The sequence below is a fragment of the Dipteris shenzhenensis genome, chromosome 5 (genome assembly GCF_047967505.1).
Source record: "Dipteris shenzhenensis isolate YYH24624 ecotype China chromosome 5, Dip_SZ_1.0, whole genome shotgun sequence".
In the NCBI taxonomy this organism is placed as follows: domain Eukaryota; kingdom Viridiplantae; phylum Streptophyta; class Polypodiopsida; order Gleicheniales; family Dipteridaceae; genus Dipteris; species Dipteris shenzhenensis.
This window is the reverse complement of record NC_141600.1, coordinates 4386249-4407189: the sequence shown is the minus strand read 5'-3', so window position 1 is coordinate 4407189 and position 20941 is coordinate 4386249. Positions and strand designations below refer to the sequence as shown.

The 20941-nt window shown below is 41.9% G+C and overlaps 1 protein-coding gene across 1 annotated transcript in view; it reads right to left on the bottom strand.

Moving 5' to 3' along the window:
* The window catches only part of LOC147901527 (chromatin remodeling protein DDM1-like), a 128085-nt gene that overhangs the window by 68828 nt on the left and 38316 nt on the right, over positions 1-20941 (bottom strand). The window contains exons 13-14 of the mRNA XM_087375035.1: positions 12573-12654; positions 1706-1770 (exon numbers count right to left, since the gene is read on the bottom strand). Coding sequence (XP_087231161.1) covers positions 1706-1770; positions 12573-12654 — 147 coding nt within the window. The remainder of the gene's footprint in view (positions 1-1705; positions 1771-12572; positions 12655-20941) is intronic.

Genomic DNA, 20941 nt, shown 5'->3' with positions numbered 1-20941 from the left:
TCACCACAGGGTCAATAATGGCAGGAAATTTCAGCTCAGCATTACCGGCGGCTGAAAGCCCACTAGACTTCCTCATCGGGAGAATTTTCAGATATCTAGTGACCTACAAAAAGAGACTCTAGTAATCCCTGAGGAATAGAAAAATCAGTCTTCTCTTTTGGCTTTCAGTCCACAGAGGGATTGCAGCGAACCAATGGAGGTCCATGTTCTAGGCAGCCTCTACTTGCCCTCGTTGCCTCTCTGCTAAGGACTCTATTTAGCATTGTTTATAGGACTGCGGGAAATGCTAGTCTATTGAGCACTTATGTTCCTTGTCCTTAGTGGCTTGGCTCTCTCTTTCAAAGCCTCAGATATATTATAAGAGGCATGACTCTTCTAGGGCTCTTTCAGTTCAACGACATTCAAACATGCTCTCTAGATGATGTTCTCAACTCCCCTTATGGACTTGCACATGCTTCAATGGATACCTCCCGAGAGATTCTGGCAAGCATTTCAACATAGCAGATTTGGAGATCCGGACACACAGACGCTTTGAATGGAGAGCCACCCACCGCATATTGGCTAGTTTGGGACAAATATCATACACCCCTTAACTGCCATTTGGGTGAGCATGCAAGGACCTTCCTGGGCAGCACTGCCAAGAGGATTGTTTTCCTTAGGAGTAGATTGGGTCCCTGTTTTTCTTGGAGTCCTCCATGGGGTTGAGGTGGCACTTTTACCATCAATTGGATTTTTCTAGCTCTTACATAAGCACGTTTTTTACCCTCTTGGGGCCTTCAGCTTCTCATGCTTTGCATGATGTATTTCTGCCATGAGCTTTGCTCTTGGAGGTTCCGTCAAACTTAATAGAAGTCTTTTTTGGGGGAAAAAGCCAAAAACAAAAGTACATAGCTCACTCGATGTAGGCATTTAAAAGTAATTGCTCCACCCAAAGAAGCAATCAAAGAAAAGGAGCTTGTGAAACAAATAGAATAAGAATCAAAGACTAAAGAACCAAAGCCATAGCACAACAAGACAGAACCACTCCAAGATGTTAAATGAAGACACTTGCGGACAAGAGATCCCATGCATAGCCAAGAGGAGATTTGATCCATTATAGAAGCGATCGAATTCTCGGATCCGTGCAGATACAATGAAATATGCCCAAGTGGATCAACATATCCATGTGTTACGTTGACTTCGATGAGATTAATACATGGCAAGCTGCCAAAAGGGTGGTTGACAAGACAACTGTTAAGCTAGATGGATGGCATAGGTTTGAGGCCACTATTGCCGTTGAGGCTCGTGGCAGTCTGTAGCAGACAGATCTTTCATAAGCTTGTGTAAAGCTGGTACATAGGATAGGCATTTTCAACATGCTACTACCATGCACCTTCAACTGGGATGAAGTTCCAGAGGAAACTACGACTAGACTTCACCTCTCTGAAGTGTACTGATGGACATGTGTGTATACAATACATAGACTAACTGTACACTACATTAACTGTAAATACAAAACCTTACGAGGGTTAGGGCAAGCATACCCCTTAAGTGCATTTGTGCATATTCATATTTATGCACACTATTTTACATGATGTTGGGAATGCATTCTCAACATATCCATAAGAGCTGCTAGCATATCAACAGTTCACATTGCATGTTTGTTAGCATTACATATGCTTATTTTGTCTATAGATATTATCAAAGGTACTCAAGTAACACTTACGGATGGTTTGCACATTTTCTAAGCTGCATCAGTAAGCTCTGTAGTTTCTTCCATGCATCGCCATCCTGTCAACAAATAAAACAGCAATCCTTGATAAGTTTCAGGTATCTTCTGACATTGAAGACCAAAAGTTTTGTGTTACATTAAACCGAAAGACATGCTTCACTATATATTCTTTACAGAAAAAAGTACTAGAATTTCCAACCGCAAGTCAAATGCACATACACTTAATCTATACATTTGCATTCATATTATTTCATAAAGACTACGTCATCTCTGTCTAGCAAAGTTCTAACATGTGTACTATCCATGCATGACAAAGAATACCCAAAAAATCATGAAACTCCACTAACACTTATGAATATTAGCAACATTAAGAAGACCCCAAAAAAATGCTAATAAGGCAATAAAGACTTTCACTTTTGTCTAAGTCCAGACTCCAGTTCGACTGGAAGCTAGCCTTGTATGACCTTAGCCTTAATCCATGGGCATGCTACAACCAAGGGACATTTTAATCATGGGCTTTCCATCTACTAAGTATCAGATCTCCAATATATATTTGATGTGCATTTTACTTATGAGACATCTTTAGTATAAATCTAATGTGCACTTCAGGTTTCCATTTCTCATTCAATGGCAAGCAAATATGACCTATAAACAGTGTCAGGAAAAGTCCAGGTGGCTCAATAATCCAAAATCAACGAAGTGCATTACAGGCCGACCAAGTCCACTGGACCATCTTGTGACCAACATTTGCATACATGATGTGAATGGACCAAAGCATTCACCTACACAATTTAGCTTGGGAAGCATCCCAGCTTTGACATGCAGGGTATCATAGGACATCCAACCCTTTCTAGCATCACTGATTTGGCAGTTAATTGCGAGTTGGATAGCTCAGGATCTACTCCAACAGTTCTGGAAATTACTATTTTGACCAAAACAAAATTGAAAAATAGTGTTTTATTGCTTCACCAATCAAGGTTTGACTGAAGAGGTCAAGTGCGCTTCGTCTCAAAAAATTTTGAGTCGCTTTTGGGACTGTTTTCAAGGTGTTTTGCTGCCCTACATCAGGGATATCACAGGGTACACACAGATTTCACTTGGTTGTGATTTGCTTGAGCCAAGCATTGTCCAAATTTGATTTTCTCTGGTACTATTCAAATAGTCCATTTTGTTAATTGAGAAGAGAGCATTTGCCTAGCCACTTATTGGCTTGTGCAAAAATGCTATGTTGTTGTTGCATTATAATTCACAGCAAGTGACTTTTTTGGGTCTATGGGGTTTATGTTACAATGGGTCTATGGGGTTTTGTTACAAGTGAAATTGAGATGCAGCCATTGCCCTTGGTAGACAGCAAGCTCCAGCGAGCTTAGATCTATAGGTTGCACCAGTTGCCCCTACTCAGGATCATAGGAGATGGGATGCCAGAGATGCCCAGGCTTTGTCACTCATTGCCTTGTCTGTTAAGGGTTCATCATATTTCTTATCCGCACCTCCTAGACTTCCAAGCAAGCTTGGGTACCTTGGAGAATATATAACAAGCAAGAAATAAGTCTAGGGTTGCTTTCTTGAGAAGAGAGCTTTATAACGCCAGTCTAGTAATGAGTGAGTCAATGTCAAATCATTTGACTAAGACCCAGGATCTTGGAGAACAACGGTTGAACATTGATGAAGTTATACCTCATAGTCAACACTTAGTTATCGAATTCTAAAAACCACAACTCCGAATTCTTTTGATAGAGACTTACTTGCCTTTTTTTACTCCTCTCAATTTGTCCTTGAGAGGTAGTATACTTATGCTTACTTTTCAAGAACTTGTGGGAATGTTGTTGCAAGAAGAAGGGATAAGGAAAAATGTGTCTGTTCATGTGCATGATGATGATCAAGCCTTGTTGCTAAAGGCAAGATTAAGCCTCATTTTGGTGGTTGTCAGTCTAGGACTGATTTAGATCAACCATGAAAGAAAATTTCAAAAAATGCAAATCAGCCCGAAGAAAAAGAATAAATGGCATTATTGCAAAAATCCTGGACACCGCATCAAAGAATGCAAAAAAATATTGAAGAAAGAAATAAGAAAAAATTTGGAATGGCAGTTCCAAATTCCAATGCATCAGATGCAAACAAGGTTAGGCTCCAGCAAACCTTGTTACTGAAGATTGGTCTTTTTTGGTTTGCAGTTACGATGCCAACCATGAGGTTGCCTCACTCAGTGTGAATGATGTCTCAAACAGTATATGGTATTTGATAGTGGTGCTTCCAGGCACATTACTTCCAAGAGAATTTATTTGCTGATTTGCAGCCTGCACCTGTTAGCAAAAGAGTGCCTTGTGCCAACAATTCTTAATATCCTGTGAAAGTTTTGTTGTCATCAATTCATGGGACTGATTTATGCCTTCCAAACTTTTAGGAGAAGAGGCTTGGCTGTCATTTTTGAAGATGATAAGTGCATTGTCAAGGATAGAGAAAAACATTATCAGATAGTCACTACATGCACTTTGAATCAAAATTTGTACCAGCTGGACAAACATGATAGCAATCTATCTAATGCATCTATAGCAACAATGACTACATAAATACAAGATGCAAAATTACATCATGCAAGGCGTGGTCATGTGAACTTGGCAGTTTGTAGTTGTTGCAGGGACATGGGATGGTCTATGATACCCCTTCTTTGAAGACGACTCCTAGACATGTATGTGAACAATGCATTTTGAAAAAAATGCAAAGGAATGCCTTTCCTAGAGATGGATCTGTTAGGGCTGATAGAAAGTTGTAGCTCACACACAATGATGTGTAGAGTCCCATGAGGACACCATCTTTGGGACAGCATCTATATTTTGTTACATTCATAGATGATTTTTCCAATTTTTCATGGGCGTATTCCTTAAAATCATATGTCTTTCAATGCTTCAAGCAATTGTTGCTATGGCTGAGAATGAGTTTCGGTGCAAAGTGCAGACTTCAAAGAACCCTTGGATTATGCATCAGTGTACAATTGTGGTGTCACTGAGAGGAAGAGTGCATCTCTAATGGAGATGGCCAGATGCTCAATGATCAAAGGAAAGATGTTGCCACACAAATTTTGGTTCAAGGCAATAATATGTGCAGTACACAATTTGAACAGATGCCCCACCAAGGCCTTGAAAACTGAGACTCCCTTTGGCTTGGTATAATGGAAATCCAAGGTGGACTGCCTCATCGTTTTTAGCTATGTGCCTAGTCAGTTGAGAAGCAAGCAAGATGATGAGGCAATTAAATGTGTTTTTGTTCGCTGCAGCAGCGAGAGCAAGGCTGTGTCTTTAAAATCCTCAGACAAGAAGGAATTCTGTCAATAGAGATGTGATTTTTGGAGAAAACTCAGACCAAGTCCATGACTGAGTTTGACAGACAGCTGTGTATGGGCACTCAGGATGTATTTGAAGGGTTGCTTTCACTAGCAATTGAAGGCACTCCCGAGCAGCCAGTAGAAGATCAGAATATTCAACCTGCACATGCTGTCGCACAGCAGCTTTTGCATGATCGGGATCAGGTCCACGATCAACCTATCACACAGGATGATGTGCAGGAGGTTATCAAAGAAGAAAGGGCTGCTTCACAGGAATCTAGAACAGTCCCTATTACAAACTCTCAAGATAGCAGACTCCTCTCTCCAGTAGAACAAAGGATGGCTCAAGAGGGACAGGTGGAGAGAACTTTGCTGATTCAGCTTGGATTAGTTCATCATATGATACAAATGAACCAAGCAATTTTGAGGATGGTCACGAGAGTGAGAATTAGATGAGGAACATGCTGTTAGAATTTCATGAAGAAAAATGCATGGGATGAAGGATCTAATGGAGAAAGGTTGTGAACACAAGAGAGCAAGAAGTGGTCACACAGAAACTCCAATAGAATGCTCAATGAAAATGAAGTACAAGTGCGTGGTATATATAGTACCCAAGTACTACACAACAAAATAGACTAAGTCCTAGTCTATCCTACACCACCATATCAGTGTATGTGTCTACAAATCCCCCCTCAATGATATGGCTGAAGTACTTTGGAATGATCTCAGAAGTACCTGCTGTACCTAAGTACCATGGTTGTGATGGGATATCTCAAGGTGTATGCCCCAGGCACACCTTGGGTTCTATGTGTGTGTGCTAGAGGCACAATTAGGTGCCCATAAGCACAGTTAGGTGGTGGTAGATGCCACATAGGATGATTGAGAGATTCTAGGAGTTGATTGAGGAGATGATTGAGGAGATGATTGTGGAGCTTGGTGGCTCATGTAGAGGTGCCTACATATGGACCTCACCTTTCTTCATTCCATAAGCAAGCATTCTCTTGTTTCATGTTCAGCTTCATGCTTTTCTTTCACTTCTTCAACATGGTATCAGAGCACTATGATCCTCCTTGAGCCCATTTATGCCATGTCATCTTCTTCTTCTTCTTCTTCACCTTCCTCACCATTTCGCCCCTTTCTGCCCAACCAATCGGAGGGCTGAGTTCTCTACCTACAAGCAACCATTCCCAGAATCCTTCTGGCTGGAGAGACCCTTCGTATGGGCGACCTTCCACGTCAGAGCAACTTGGCAATGGTGCCCACAGACCCGCGCAACAGCCGCCTTCTTCCTGATGCCATTTCGTGCAATATGACTTACTGGAGCAACCATTTCGAAATTCCTCTGAGCCATGCTTGCACAACATCATGAGCTAGCCCCTGTCCAGATTTGAAGTGAAATGGTCCACCAGGGAGGGAGAAACAGACGAAAAACCAGTCGACAATCAAGCTCCTAGCTATGGCGACGTGATGCGGCATTTCGCCTTTCCTCTTCAGTGGCTCTTCTCTGGTATACCAGCTTTATTTCTACCCAAAAAGCCCTCTTTTCTTTGCCTTGAAGAGTGAGATACAAGCCCTCCAAGATCAGGCCTCTGTTTTGGATAGTTTTGACAATGTTGTGAATTTGGTGCTACATTAGATGCTAATTTGGCATTTCTGATACTTTAAAGTGTTGAATAGCATCAGTACAATTGTGGCTACAACTTTCCTTTAGGTTGCTATACCTGGATTTGCTTGGAATACTTTCATTTAGCCACCTCTATGAAGCATGCAAGTTGAAGTATCATTTCCATTAAGATTTTTAGTATGGAATTTGGTTACAAGTCTTTGCTACACCAAATGCTTGTACTTTGAAGCTTTTCAGTTTTTTCTAGCCTTGTAAGAGAGTAGACACTGCCCAATTCTTGGGTTAGACCCTCTCATGGCTTGCTTATGCAAAGTATGTGGAAAGCCAAATCATGAAGCAATGTTTTGTTATGCTACAATGGAAGAGAATACCAACATGGCTTCCTTGTTGCAGATTGCCAAGATAATGGTTGCCAAAAAGGAAGCAAAACCAGAAACTGCCAATTTACTTTCAGTTGATGTGCCTCCACAAGATGAGGCCTCCTATGATGATTATGCTTTTTGAACCATCTCCATATATGCTCCAGATCTCTCTTTTATGTTGAGTCAAGGTACTCTGCCTGGATAGTCCTCCAAAATGAATGGAATAAACTATTGTGTTCTTTGTAAACACCTCTGGTCACCATATGATGTAGGCCATGTGTATGTGTTTTGCTCCATGGTACCTCCTCTGGTCACCATATGATGTAGGCCATGTGTATGTGTTTTGATCCATGGTACCTCCTGCAGACATTGTGTGCATGTACATGCAGGGGAAATAACCATTGGATGGTCTTATGTATCCCTTTGTTTAACTTCACACCGTTGGGAACCCTTGCTAGCATGAGATCCTAGCCATAGATTTATCATTGACCACCATGAGATGGCATGAGAAACTATGAGACTAGATGTATCCTTGACATAGCCTGAGGCATTCCCTTGAGGGGGGGTTTGACGGGATATCTCAAGGTGTATGCCCCAGGCACACCTTGGGTTCTATGTGTGTGTGCTAGAGGCACAGTTAGGTGCCCATAAGCACAATTAGGTGGTGGTAGATGCCACATAGGATGATTGAGAGATTCTAGGAGCTGATTGAGGAGATGATTGTTGAGCTTGGTGGCTCATGTAGAGGTGCCTACATATGGACCTCACCTTTCTTCATTCCATAAGCAAGCATTTTCTTGTTTCATGTTCAGCTTCATGCTTTCCTTTCACTTCTTCAACAAGTTGCACAAATTATCCATGTGTGGATATAGCAACCGCACAAAAGAAACAATGTCATTTTACAACCCCCCTTGACATCGTTTTAATGTCTCTGATCACCAAGCCATGCCAATGACGCGGGAAAAGAGGTGCTGACAGGATTTTGGTGAAGATATCTGCCACATTGTCGTCAATGGAACAATAGATAAGGTCAATGAAACCATTTGAAATACAATCCCGTATGTAGTGATGATGATTTTCAATGTGTTTCATGCGAGCATGAAAGACAAGATTGTTGCCAATGGCAATGCAACTCTGGCTGTCACAAAGGAGAGATTGCCTCACCATCATGTGCATGATGCAAGTCATGCAAAAGCTTCCTTAACCACATGTATTGCATAGTGGTTGCATTTGCTGCTTTCTACTATTTTGCTTCACTAGAGAAAAAAGAGACTCGGTCTTGCTTCTTACAGGGCAAGAGATACAAGCTAAACCCAATGAGAAGCAATAGCCGGAAGTGGATCTTCTATCATCAATGTCCCTTGACCAATCTGAGTTTGTGAAACCACTCAAAGAAATGTCAGAAGCTGAAGCATAATGCAAACCATAAGAGAGAGTGCCATACACATATCTGAGAACTCTTTTGCAATTTGTGACAGTAGGACAATGCATAAACTAACTCAACAACCATGTAGCATAGGCAATGTCTGGGCTAGTGGAGCATAATAAATGAGACTACCAACCAGTTGCATGTAAAGTGTGCAATCGAACTTTTCAGCCTCATCATGCTTAGTAAGTTTGAGTCCTTTTTCCAACAGAGTAGCCACAGATTTGCTTTTTTCCATCTTAAATTTCTACAAGAGACCTTTAGCATACTTTGTCTGATACATGCATATTCCCTCTTCGGTCTGCCAAAACTCAATACCAAGACAATAGTGCAATAAACTCATATCTATCATGTCAAATGTCTGACATAAAGCGGACTGCACTGCTGCAATTTGCTGTGTATTACTCCCTATGAGTAGTATGTCATCCACATAAAGCACTAGAATGACCAAATCTGTGTTTTCTTGTAGAGCATAAAGATTAGGCTCTGCATGTGTATTGACAAAGCCTTGGGACAGTAAAAAATGATAGCATGTTGCAAAGCCGTTGGTAAAAAGGCTCCTTTTAGGCTTTCTTATCTCATTTTCCTCGGGGTAGGATTAGCTGCAACCCACACTAAAATAGAACCAGTGCGGTGGTTGCACAAGGAAATATATTTTCCTTGGTTTAGGATCAGCATTTACCCACTTGTTTTAGACTATTAATTATCTTGTGATACCATGCACGGGGTGCTTGTTTGAACCCATATAAAGCTTTCCTATGCTAGCACACCTTGTGCTTTTGTCCCTTTACCACAAATCCTTGGGGTTGTTGCACATAGGCCTCTTCTTTGAGATCTCCATTCAAAGAGGCAATCTTAAAATCCATCTGATAGACTGACCAACCATAATTTGCAGCAAGAGAAATGACACAACAAATGGCAGTCATTTTGGCTATCAGAGCAAAAGTCTCCTCATAGTCAATTCCCTCTTCTTGAGCATACCCCTTGGCGACAAGACGGGCCTTGTTAACCTTATAGATTCATTTGGTGCCCACAATACTTTTACCAATGGGTGCATCAACCAAATCCCATGTGGCATTCTTTTTTATGGATCTAATTTCAGATTCCATGGCCTTCTGCCATGAAGGATGTCGCTGAGCATCCCCAAACATTGGAGGCTCAATTTCAGCTTCCATAACGGAGGTCATCAATGCAAAATTCACCTGTCCATGAGCACTTTTTATGCTTGCCTTGGTTCTTCCCAAAGTAGGCTGATCCTTAGCATCCTGAATGGTCAACCTTGCCCATTTTGGAACTAGAATTGGTTTGGTTCTCAGCTAAGGCTTCGAGCTCTTTGAAAAAACACTTCAGATTAAGTCTTCATGAGTAAGAGCCATGCGAATCTAGAATAGTCATCATTGATCAATGAAGGTAACAAAATACCTTGCCTGTCTATGGGTTGTCACAATCATGGGACCACATACATCACTGTGTATGATCTGCAAAACTCTAGTGGCTTTCAATGAGCTTGAGCCATCCTTCTTAAAAGGAAGACCGTGCAATTTACCAAGAGCACACCCTCACGCACTTCATTATCTGGCTGCTGTAATTTGGCATTCCATGAATCATTTCATTGTTGTACAAGTAGGCCAATGCCCTATGATGAGCATGGCCAAACCTGACATGCCATAAATCATTGGGAGAAGAAAATGAGACAGCCAAAGCTTGATGTACATAGGCTGAGCATCAAGCTTGTATAGCCCTTTATCATAAGTACGTGTTGCCACAATATTATACCCTTTCTAGGGATCCTTGATCTTGCATTGATCATCTTGAAACTCAACAAGCATGTGTCTGATCATGGACAATAGAAGAAACTGAAATTAAATTCTTTCTCAAATCTGGGACATACCAAACATCACGGATTGCCTGAATCCAAAAGCATGGGAATATCTCCCACTCCTGTGATGTCCTGTGATGCATCATTTGAACATGTAGCCTGTCTGCCATGAACAGATGAGATTTCCTCAAACCACTCCTTTCTAGGAGTCATGTGCTTGCTTAGTAGCACCACTATCCAAATACCATTTATCAATGGCAGCAAAAGAAGCATCAATAGACTGAGCATGTGCACTAGAATCCCCCCTGGCATCAAAGCTGTCCTAAACCTCAGCAAACAAAAAATCTTTGTCCTCTTGTGCAAAGTGTGCCTGTGGTGGAGCATTAGCATTTTCAACCGGGACAACAAAATTACTGATTGTGCCTTGCCTTTTCTTCTCATTAGCAATCATTTTCTGACACTCTGCAATAAAATGACCTGGCTGTTTACAATAATCGCATCTGCCCTTCTTCACCTTAGGACCTACTTGCATCCCTCATTCTTGGGTTGATTTGTATGGCTGTTCTTTTTTTGAAAATGACCTCCCTTTTGCTGAAATTTTCCCTTTCCTTGGGTGGCAAGTGCTTGCTCACCTTGACGGGAAGAATAGGCAAAATTGGAGGTCCTCTCCTCTTCTTGAAACAACAACCCAACTAGCTCATCAAATGAGAGAGGGGCTGCCCTAAGCATAATAGTCAAAGAGGTAACAAATGTGCCATAAGAGGGAGCCAAGCTATGGCAAAGCCATATGCAAAAGACCAATCGCATGTGGCACTCATCCCCTCCATCCATGCAGTTTGGACCAATGGGAGAGGTAGGAAGAGCAATGGTTTTGAAAAATCCCTGCATGTTAGATTTCTTTCAATTGTACATTGCTTTCCCACCTCTGCCAATTGTTCAATGATGCACTTCTGTTCAATGCGATTGGGACACTGTGTCTTTTCGTGTATGCAGGGGGATACTTAAGGAAGATTGGTCTTTGATTAGAACTTGTGATTTGTGGTTCATAATGCAATCTCGACACTCTTTCCAATTTGATGGTGATTCCACAGCCATTTGGTATGCATGGTAGGTAAGACAAAAGGATCCTGGGCGGAAAAATCAAGGCTACCCACCAAACAAATACCAAGATTTAAAAAGGAAGCAGATGCATGCCAACCTTGAGATTGCACATGTTCTACGGGTCTGGCAGGATGACCTTGTCCATGATTGGGAGTGAGCAACAGCTTGCCATTTGTTTGATGCTCTACATTTTTGTTTCTGCATTATCTTAGCCTTAGGAATTGGCAGACCTCACCAGCTTGCTTTCTTGATAGCTAAGCATTTTCGAGCACTCAATCTGGAGATTACCAGTTTTCTAAAATCATTTGATTGAGATTCTTATATAGATTTATTAAAAGATTCCCCCCCCCCCCCCCCAAAAAAAAGGCTCCCTGTCGACAACTACCCTTCAGTAAAGAAATATAAATGCAAGTATATTGTCCAGAGCTTGCCACAACCAAAAGCCACAGCTCTAATCGATGCATTCAAGGGGAAAACATCAATCTCACGTTATAAATATTGCATTCAAACCTCACACAGGGCGTGTAATATAATGGGTGTTCAAAAAACTCGTTTTGGGTGTTATACAAGTATTGAATGTCTCCAAAACACAAATAAGAAAAAATACGATTCCAACTTATCTGCAGAATCGAGCTGCATACTTTCTAGGTCCGACTCTTGCACTACAAGGTCCTTCATGGTCAACTACACCCCCTCCTCCAAGGTTTCATTAGGTGTGGTCACCCTTTCTAGTTGCTAAAGCTCCATACCCTGCCACACTAACCCCCTCAGCAGGGGCTGTTCAACCATCTTCTGTGACAAACCATCACAGATGGAACAAAAGTACCAAGGACATGCATAGAAGGATGACAAGCAAGGTACAGCTCATCTTAAATATTTATGGTCCTAACGTTGTGCTTTTTGCCATCTGCTTGTTTTGTAAAACCATGGATTTGACCGCCCCATGCCTCCCAGAACAGCTATTTAGCCACGACTCCCACTTCAATAGTACAATGACATGAGCATAATGATCCTTCCACCTTAAAATGGACTGTGTCTTGCTATAAAACTTCTCCTAGCATGTGCTTAGCATGGACTAAGCACCAAATGCACGACACTTGCATAAATGGCAACTTTGAGTTCTGGTACATTAAATAACCTTTATCAGGTGGAATTATTGAGAAATCAAACCAGGAGTTTTGAGTAGTGCACCAAGGATAACACTTGCCTTGTTCTTTTCAAAAAACCCTGCTGCTTCTGCCTCCAATTGCATTAGAAGCTTACTGTTTCTTAGCAACAGACGTCGATACCTGCCCAATCACAATCTTCAAAGCTTGAGAAGTTGCATGATACTTTTGATTTAATTTGCTCAAACACCTATTAGAACAACTTTACAAATTATTATGCCCAAAAAATTGCATGCTAAGACAGCAGTTAGTCCTTCAAGTTTCCACAAAAAATGAATTTGAATGTAAAGTCGATTGGAATCGAATCGTAGCTCAATTCGGTATACACATTACAAAAAGTACCCAAGCCTACTACATAAAGAGAACAATTGATCAGCTTGGAGCCTTTAAGCATCTAAAGTGTACATACATACATAAATCCCCTGGCTGGGATGGTCTGACGGTTGAATTCTTTGACGCCTTTTGGCCTGAATTGAAAGGTCCAATTCTGCAGTTTATAAATGTAGCCTGGCAACAGCAACATCTTCCCTTAGATTGGAAGCATGGTCTGGTTAAGTTGGTGCCCAAAAAACCTCTATGTGAGACTATGGATGACTGGAGGCCCATCACTTTGATGCCGGTCATATACAAACTGATTGCCAAAATGTTGGTACATCGGATAAAGGATATCCTTCATGATGGACTTCATCCCCGGCAATATGGTTTTGTTCCAAGACGGCACATACATGACAATATCTCTAACACTCTCATTGCAATGGAATATGCAAAATATACAGATCAAGATGTGTTGGTTATGAAGGTGGATGTGGCGAAGGCTTTTGATACAGTACAGTGGGATTATGTCTCTCAAATCATGTCAAAACTTGGTTTTGGGCCAAAGTTAGTTAATGTCATATATTGGCTCTACTCAGATTCCATTGCACAATGCTTTATAGGGAATCATTTGTCTAAGTCTTGGACTCTTGAACGTTCAGTTCGACAGGGATGCCCTCTCAGTGCTTTGCTATATGCCATTGCTTCACATCCTTTGCTTCTTTATATGGATCACATGGTTGATACTGGACAGCTAGAGGGGCTTCAGATTTCTGGTTCACGACCCTTCATTGCTCAGGCCTATGCAGATGATTCATTCTTCATGCCAAAGAATAGCCCTTTGGAGATTCGCCTTTTGATGGATACCCTATCAGATTTTGGGTTGGCGGCTGGTCTTAAAATCAACTTTCAGAAATCAAAACTCTTGCCTCTCAAGCATTGTGATTGTCATGCTACCCTGTGGCCAGGCCAGATTATTTATCCGGAAAACATAGTAAGACATTTGGGCTATCCCATTGGCTGGAAAATCAGCAATAAGCAACAAATGTCATGGGTGTCAAACAAAATTCAGGACAAATTAGAATATTGGAAGATCTCCACTTGGCCTCTGCATGTACGGCTTCGAATTGTCCAGTCTATTGTTCTAGCTTATGTCCAGTTCTACCTTCCTCTATTACATTGGTCATCCCGAGATCTCACCTCCTTTATGTCTCAAGCCATGGAGATTTTTTGGAAAACAAAGCTTCATAAAAAAGCTTTACGGCTGCTCAAAATGGATATGCTTTGTTCACCAAGAATGCATGGTGGTTTGGAATATAATCAACATCCAATTTCATGTGTTGGCAAGAAAGATCACTATGCTCAAGACATTTTTTCAACAAGAGCAGCCTTGGTCCATTATGTTGGCTTTTTTGTGTGGACAGATGACCACAAATGCTTATGGACATTGGCTAGTTGATCCATCGGAAGTAGTACTGGAAAAATTTCAAGGTAAAATACCTCGCTGTCCATTTTCCAATTCCTTGATACAGGACTAGAAGCAAGTACTCTCGCACATCAAATGGTCTCCCCTTCCTACTTCTACAGATTCCTCACTCAGAATGGAAAGTATTCATTGGAGTGCTGTGTTCTCCTCTCCCCTTGCAGCTCAACAACCCATCAGAGCTTATAATCTTATGAAAATGGGTATCCGTTTCATTGATGATGTAGTAGATATGCAAGGAAATATCCTCACTTTTCCAGTAGCATGTCGACAATACAATCTGAGGATGCATCATAGACCTATATGGAAAGCTATTGCTGATCTCTTACTCCCTCTGGTTCCGATACTGACATTGAATGTCAGAGATAGGCTTCAAGATTGGCACCTTCAGTCTTCAAATACAAGCATCTCCTCTAAGCCTTTGCATTTATTGACTTCTATACAGGCTTATCGATTGATATTACCTCCTCCTTGGATTGCCCATCATGCTAATTCTCTATGGCATTTGAACAAGTCATTAGCCTGGTGGAAGGGAAAATTGCAATTGATATGGAAGTTGAAAATGCCATTAAAGCAACGTCTATTTTTATAAAGATGTATTGTTGGTATTCTTCCGGTAGGGGTGAAATTGGCTCAAAGGCGGATAGCTTCACCTCTTTGTCCAAGATGTCACCTTACTTCTGAGAGTATTCCCCATCTACTATGGTCTTGTTCACATTCCAGAAACCTTCTAGACAGAATCTCCTATTTCTTATCTCTCAGATTTCCAGCACACAGGTTCTACAGGTTTTTCTGTGGATGTATGGCAAACTATCAGCATCTCTGTCACAGTATTCTCTTTTCTTCCACTGGATCAGATACTGGGCCTTATGGACCCTCTGGTTGCAGCGTAATCAAGCATATCTGAATTCTCCCCTTCAGCATCCATATGAGTTCTTCCAAGCCTCATTGCGGCAATCATTATATGATGCCTTACATGAGGAAGATTTGGATGTCTCTTGTATTCAACTTTTCTTTTACTGCTTCTGATGCATAGGGCTTTGGCTCTCTTTTGAGCACTGCCCAGATGTAAATGAAAGTTTCGCAATATAAGTATCTTGATTTCACCAAAAAAAAAAAAAGAGTGTGTATGGCAGAAAAAGTCTCAGGCTGCTTTCGATGCATCACATTTGTTCTCCCAAGATGCATGGTGGATTGAACATCACGGATATTCATGTGCATATTCTTGCCCACAAGGGAAAAATGTTGCTGCAATTTCTGCAAAGTGATCAGCCTTGGGCTCTTATGATTAGGACTCTAGTCACTCATATCAGTATTTCTGCATTTGGTCATTGGCAACTCGATCACTGGGATTTCTTTTTTGGCTGCTGATGGCACTTTGCCTGGATGCCCTTTTGTCTCCCGCTTGCTTCTTGACTGGAAGCATGTTCTTTCTCATCTGGAATGGAATGGACAGCAATCTTTGCTTGGGAATTCTTTGAGAGCTGAAAGCATTCACTGGTCGAAAGTCTTTCAGCCTCCCTTGGCTTCACAAGAACCTCGACGTTCCTACTTTGTCTCGTTTAAAGGCATCACCTCGGTTGCTGATGTTATAGATGATGCTGGTACTGTGCTCCCCTTTTCTCTAGCAACCACTACATATGGATTGGGCTCTCATTATCGTCCTTTGTAGCGACAAATTACTTCTATGCTTTTGCCTTTTGTTCCGATTCCTCCTTTGGAACTCCAAGACCGACTGGAAGATTGGACTTTGACTTCTCCAAGGTCCTCTTCTCGTCCTTTGAGGCTCTCTCTGATTACTGTACCTGCATTGTATAAAATCCTTTTGCCTCAACCTTGGGTTTCAAAGAGAGGTGATTCTGTTTGGCAAATGCATCACCCAGCCAAGTGGTGGAGGAAAAGATTACAGCAACTTTGGACCTATAAAGTACCGCTTCAGCAACAGGTTTTCTTTTGGCGAGTTCTTTTGGGAGTGTTTCCATCTGGACAGCTATTAGCTCATCGACACATTGCTCCTGCACTTTGCCATAGATGTTCTGCTTCTTCGGAAACTGTGCCTCACTTGTTTTGGCATTGTCCGTGCTCTCGTGAGTTTTTTGATATGCTTCGACAGCACCTGCGAGCGAGATTCCCATCTGTTCCATTTGAAAAGTTCTTCTGGCTATTTGGGTTTCATCCATCCAAACCGGAGTTTCATCTTTTCTTCGTTTGGGTTCGCTACTGGGCACTATGGACTTTATGGACATATAGGAATTGTAAAGTCTTTGGTGATCCTACTTTCTCTCTCTTTGGTTTTTTTAGGCGTTCTCTGCAGCAATCTTTCTTTAATTACTTGCAGACCCACTGCATAGATCATGAGGTCTTTTTGGCATATACTGAAATTTTCAATTGATGTAATTGTAGCACCTTTTCTTTTTTAGCTTGCTACTCGTATAACATAATCAATCAAAGATTTCACCCAAAAAAAAAAAAAATGTGTCTGTGTGTGTGTGTGTGTGTGTGTGTGTGTGGCTGTTTATCAGTGTGTGTCTGTGTGTGTGTGTTTACACTGAAGTGTGTGTGTGAGAGAGCGGGCTCAGCAATATGCTGATTTCACATGTACATTGCGGATTGATCACTCCCTCCTGCTATCTGATCATTTCCCAGTATGCTTGACATTATCAATAGCACGTCTGACAGATGATATGCCTTTTTTTGGTCATCGCTTGCTCCATGTTAATAGTGCCTACTTGCTTCATCAACAATTTCAGAACATGGTGAGAGTGGCTGTCCGTCCCCTCCTCTCACATGCTCAGGAGGATATGGATTTTGCTTGGATCAGCCTTGCTCATCGTTTACAGGCTGTTATTCAAGACTATGGACGGAGTTACATGGAAAACCTTCGGCTCAAGATAAAATGGGCTCAATCCCACAAGCAGCAAATGGATGCAATCAGTTCTCATAGGCAGCTTACTTCTTCTGAACAGGATTCTTGTGCTTACGCGGCTCATATCATCCATCAAAATGATCTTCGCAAATTAAAGAAGTGGCAAATCCGAGCTCGTATGAAACCCCTTTTGGATAAGGGCTGCTCCTCCAAAGCCTTTTTTAAAAGTCTCCATGCGGATAGGCGAAAGGAGGATATTTGCAGGATCAAGAAAGCTGATGGCACCTGGACCACTTCCAAATCCGACTTGGAATTGCAATGTTCTAGTCACTTTCAGCAGCTCCTTTCTTCTCGACCTGATCATTTGATGCAAGTAAATGCAGCCAGGTCTCAATTTCTTATGCATGTTCAGCCCATAGTATCTCGGGAACAGGCCCATGCATTGGAGCAGCCTTTTATGCTTAGTGAACTGGAAGATGCTTTGAGTCATCTACGCAAAAGCAGCTCCCCTGGTTGGGATGGACTGACTGTTGAATTCTTCCGTGCATTTTGGGGTGATCTCAAGATTACTCTCCTTCTAATGATCAATCACGCTTGGGCAGAACAATCTCTACCTCCATCCTGGAAGCATGGCCTGGTAAAATTGATTCCCAAAAAAAGGTTGTGTGAGACGATGGCTGATTGGCGGCCTATTTCCCTCATGCCTGTCATTTACAAACTCATTGCTAAAATGATTGTCCTCAGGGTTCGCTTCCTCTTGCAAGCAGGACTTCATCCTAGGCAGTATGGGTTTGTCCCCAGGAGGCAGATCACTGACAATATCTCCAATGCCTTGCTTGCGATTGAGTATGCCAAATATTCTAAACAAGATGTTCTCATTCTGCAAGTAGACATTGCGAAAGCTTTTGATACTGTCCATTGGGATTTCATCTCTCAAACTATGCAAAAATTGGGATTTGGCTCTCGACTTGTCCACATCATTTACTGGCTTTATTCTCATGCCACCGCACAGTGCTTGCTTGGTGGTGGGTTGTCAAGAACCTGGACTATGACTCGCTCAGTGAGACAGGGTTGCCCTCTTAGTTCCTTACTGTATGCCATTGCTACCCATCCGTTACTCTTGCATATGGACTATCTGGCAGATACAGGACAGCTTCATGGTTTGCAAATTCCAGGGGCACAGTCTTTTCTTGCACAGGCCTATGCTGATGATTCATTCTTCATGCCAAGGAATTCTCAAAGTGATCTTTCTTGTTTGATGCATACACTGAATGATTTTGGCATAGCTGCTGGACTGCATATCAATTTTCAGAAATCAAATCTTCTAGCTTTGAAAGAAGCTGATTGGCATGCACTGTTTTGGCCAGGCCACATTATCTCTTCCTTTACTATTGTCAGACATCTCGGATATCCCATTGGCTGGAATATTACTCCGCAACAACAGCTCAAATGGGTGCTTCAAAAGATCAATAAGAAGCTGGAATACTGGCATTTGTCCACTTGGCCTCTACATGTTCGACTCCGGATAGTACAGTCCATCATTATGGCATATGTGCAATTTTATTTGCCTCTTCTTCCTTGGTCTTTCAAGCATTTGGCCTCTTATATGTCCCAAGCTATGGAGATATTTTGGAAAAGTAAATCTCTTAAAAAAGCTTTGCGACTACTACCTATGCTGTCTATTTGTTCACCCAAGACTCATGGGGGGCTGAATATTCTCAATCTCCAGGTTCATATGTTGGCAAGAAAGAGCACTATGATTGCTGATTTTTTTCAGCAAAATCAACCATGGGCTATTATGTTAGCAGCTATGTGTGGAAACATGGCTTCCCATGCATATGGGCATTGGATTACAGATCACTGGGAAGCAGTTTTATCTAATTTTCAGGGGAAAATTCCTGGTTGCCCTGTTTCTACTGCTTTTCTTCATGATTGGAAGAGAATTCTTTCATATGCAAAATGGACAGGTGCTTCCTCTCATCATGGCAATTCTTTTCGATTGGAAAGCATCCATTGGAGCAAGGTGTTTGCATCGCCTCTCGCTTTACAGGCACCTATCAAAGCATATAATCTCATGAAATTGGGCATAAGATTTGTTGGTGATGTTGTGGATCAACAAGGCTATACACTTTCATTTCCACAAGCTTGCAGGACATTCTCCTTGGGTCTGCATCATAGATCCATTTGGAGAACACTTTCAATTATGATGCAGCCATTTGTTCCGGTTCCTCCACTGTTTGCACAGGACAGATTAATGGACTGGAATTTGACTTCCATACCTCCTGCTACACATACACTTTCGATACACAATCTGACTTCCTCGAAGGTTTACAGATTTCTTCTTCCACAGCCATGGATTGACAAGCATGCCAACACTCTTTGGAATTTGGATAGGCCTTTATCTTGGTGGCAATCCCGTCTCATGAAAATCTGGAAAACCAAATTGCCATTGAAACAGAGGCTTTTCTTTTGGAGATGTATAGTGGGAGCCTTTTCCATTGGGGTGAAATTGGCAGCTCGCCGCATTGCTTCTCCTTTCTGCCCCCGTTGCTCTCATCCTCGCGAGACAGTTCCTCACTTATTATGGTTTTGTCCGCACTCTCGCACATTGATCACTCATGTTTCTCATTTACTGCGGCTTCGGTTCCCTTCTATCAGATTTGGGAAACTTTTCTGGATGTTTGGATGCTGCTCATCTCAGATGTCTCCATTTTTCATTGGACTCGCTTTTGGGTATTATGGACCATCTGGACACAGAGACTGCATTCCAGGATGGTTCAACAGTTTCCTCAGGCATATATTTTCTTCAGAATGTCCCTTAAGCAGTCTTTACATGACAGTCTTGCTGCAAGGGATTTGGATGCTACTTGCCTTGAAGTGTTCTCTACTTGTTTTTGAGTTCTTCTATCGGGCTCTCTTTCGGAGTTCTTTGCTAGTGTGTGGGAGACTTCCCATATTGTAAATTTATGAGCATATAAATACAATGGATTTTACCAAAAAAAAAAAAGTGTGTGTGAGAGAGCGGACTCGCTTTTGGGTATTATGGACCATCTGGACACAGAGACTGCATTCCAGGATGGGTCAACAGTTTCCTCAGGCATATATTTTCTTCAGAATGTCCCTTAAGCAGTCTTTACATGACAGTCTTGCTGCAAGGGATTTGGATGCTACTTGCCTTGAAGTGTTCTCTACTTGTTTTTGAGTTCTTCTATCGGGCTCTCTTTCGGAGTTCTTTGCTAGTGTGTGGGAGACTTCCCATATTGTAAATTTATGAGCATATAAATACAATGGATTTTACCAAAAAAAAAGTGTGTGTGTGTGTGTGAGAGAGCGTGGTGAGAGAGGTGGAGACGAGCCTCACCTGCATCCCGTACAGACTCCCCGTCTGTCCGTACATCCGTACGGCAGACGTACGCTCACCGTACAGCCGTACGGTCTGATCCGCCTTTTCCCTGCGTAGCCTTTCGTAACTCTGCCTCTGTTTTCATCGTCTTGCCGTACCTTTTCTGACACCTCTTCCAGACGTCCGTACATTTTCGTCCTTTTCCGTACAGCCTGGTTTCCCCGCCCATTTTTACTTCTTCGAACAGCTTTTGCGTGCCTTCTCAATATCCCTATACCGCTTAGCTTCTTCCATACAGCCCCCTCCGTACAACCGTACTTTCCGTACAGTCCCTGCTTCTTCCTCTTTTCTTTCAGTTCGCATCTCTAGCTTATTCTTCGTCCGTACAGCCCTTCTTTGCTCTGCC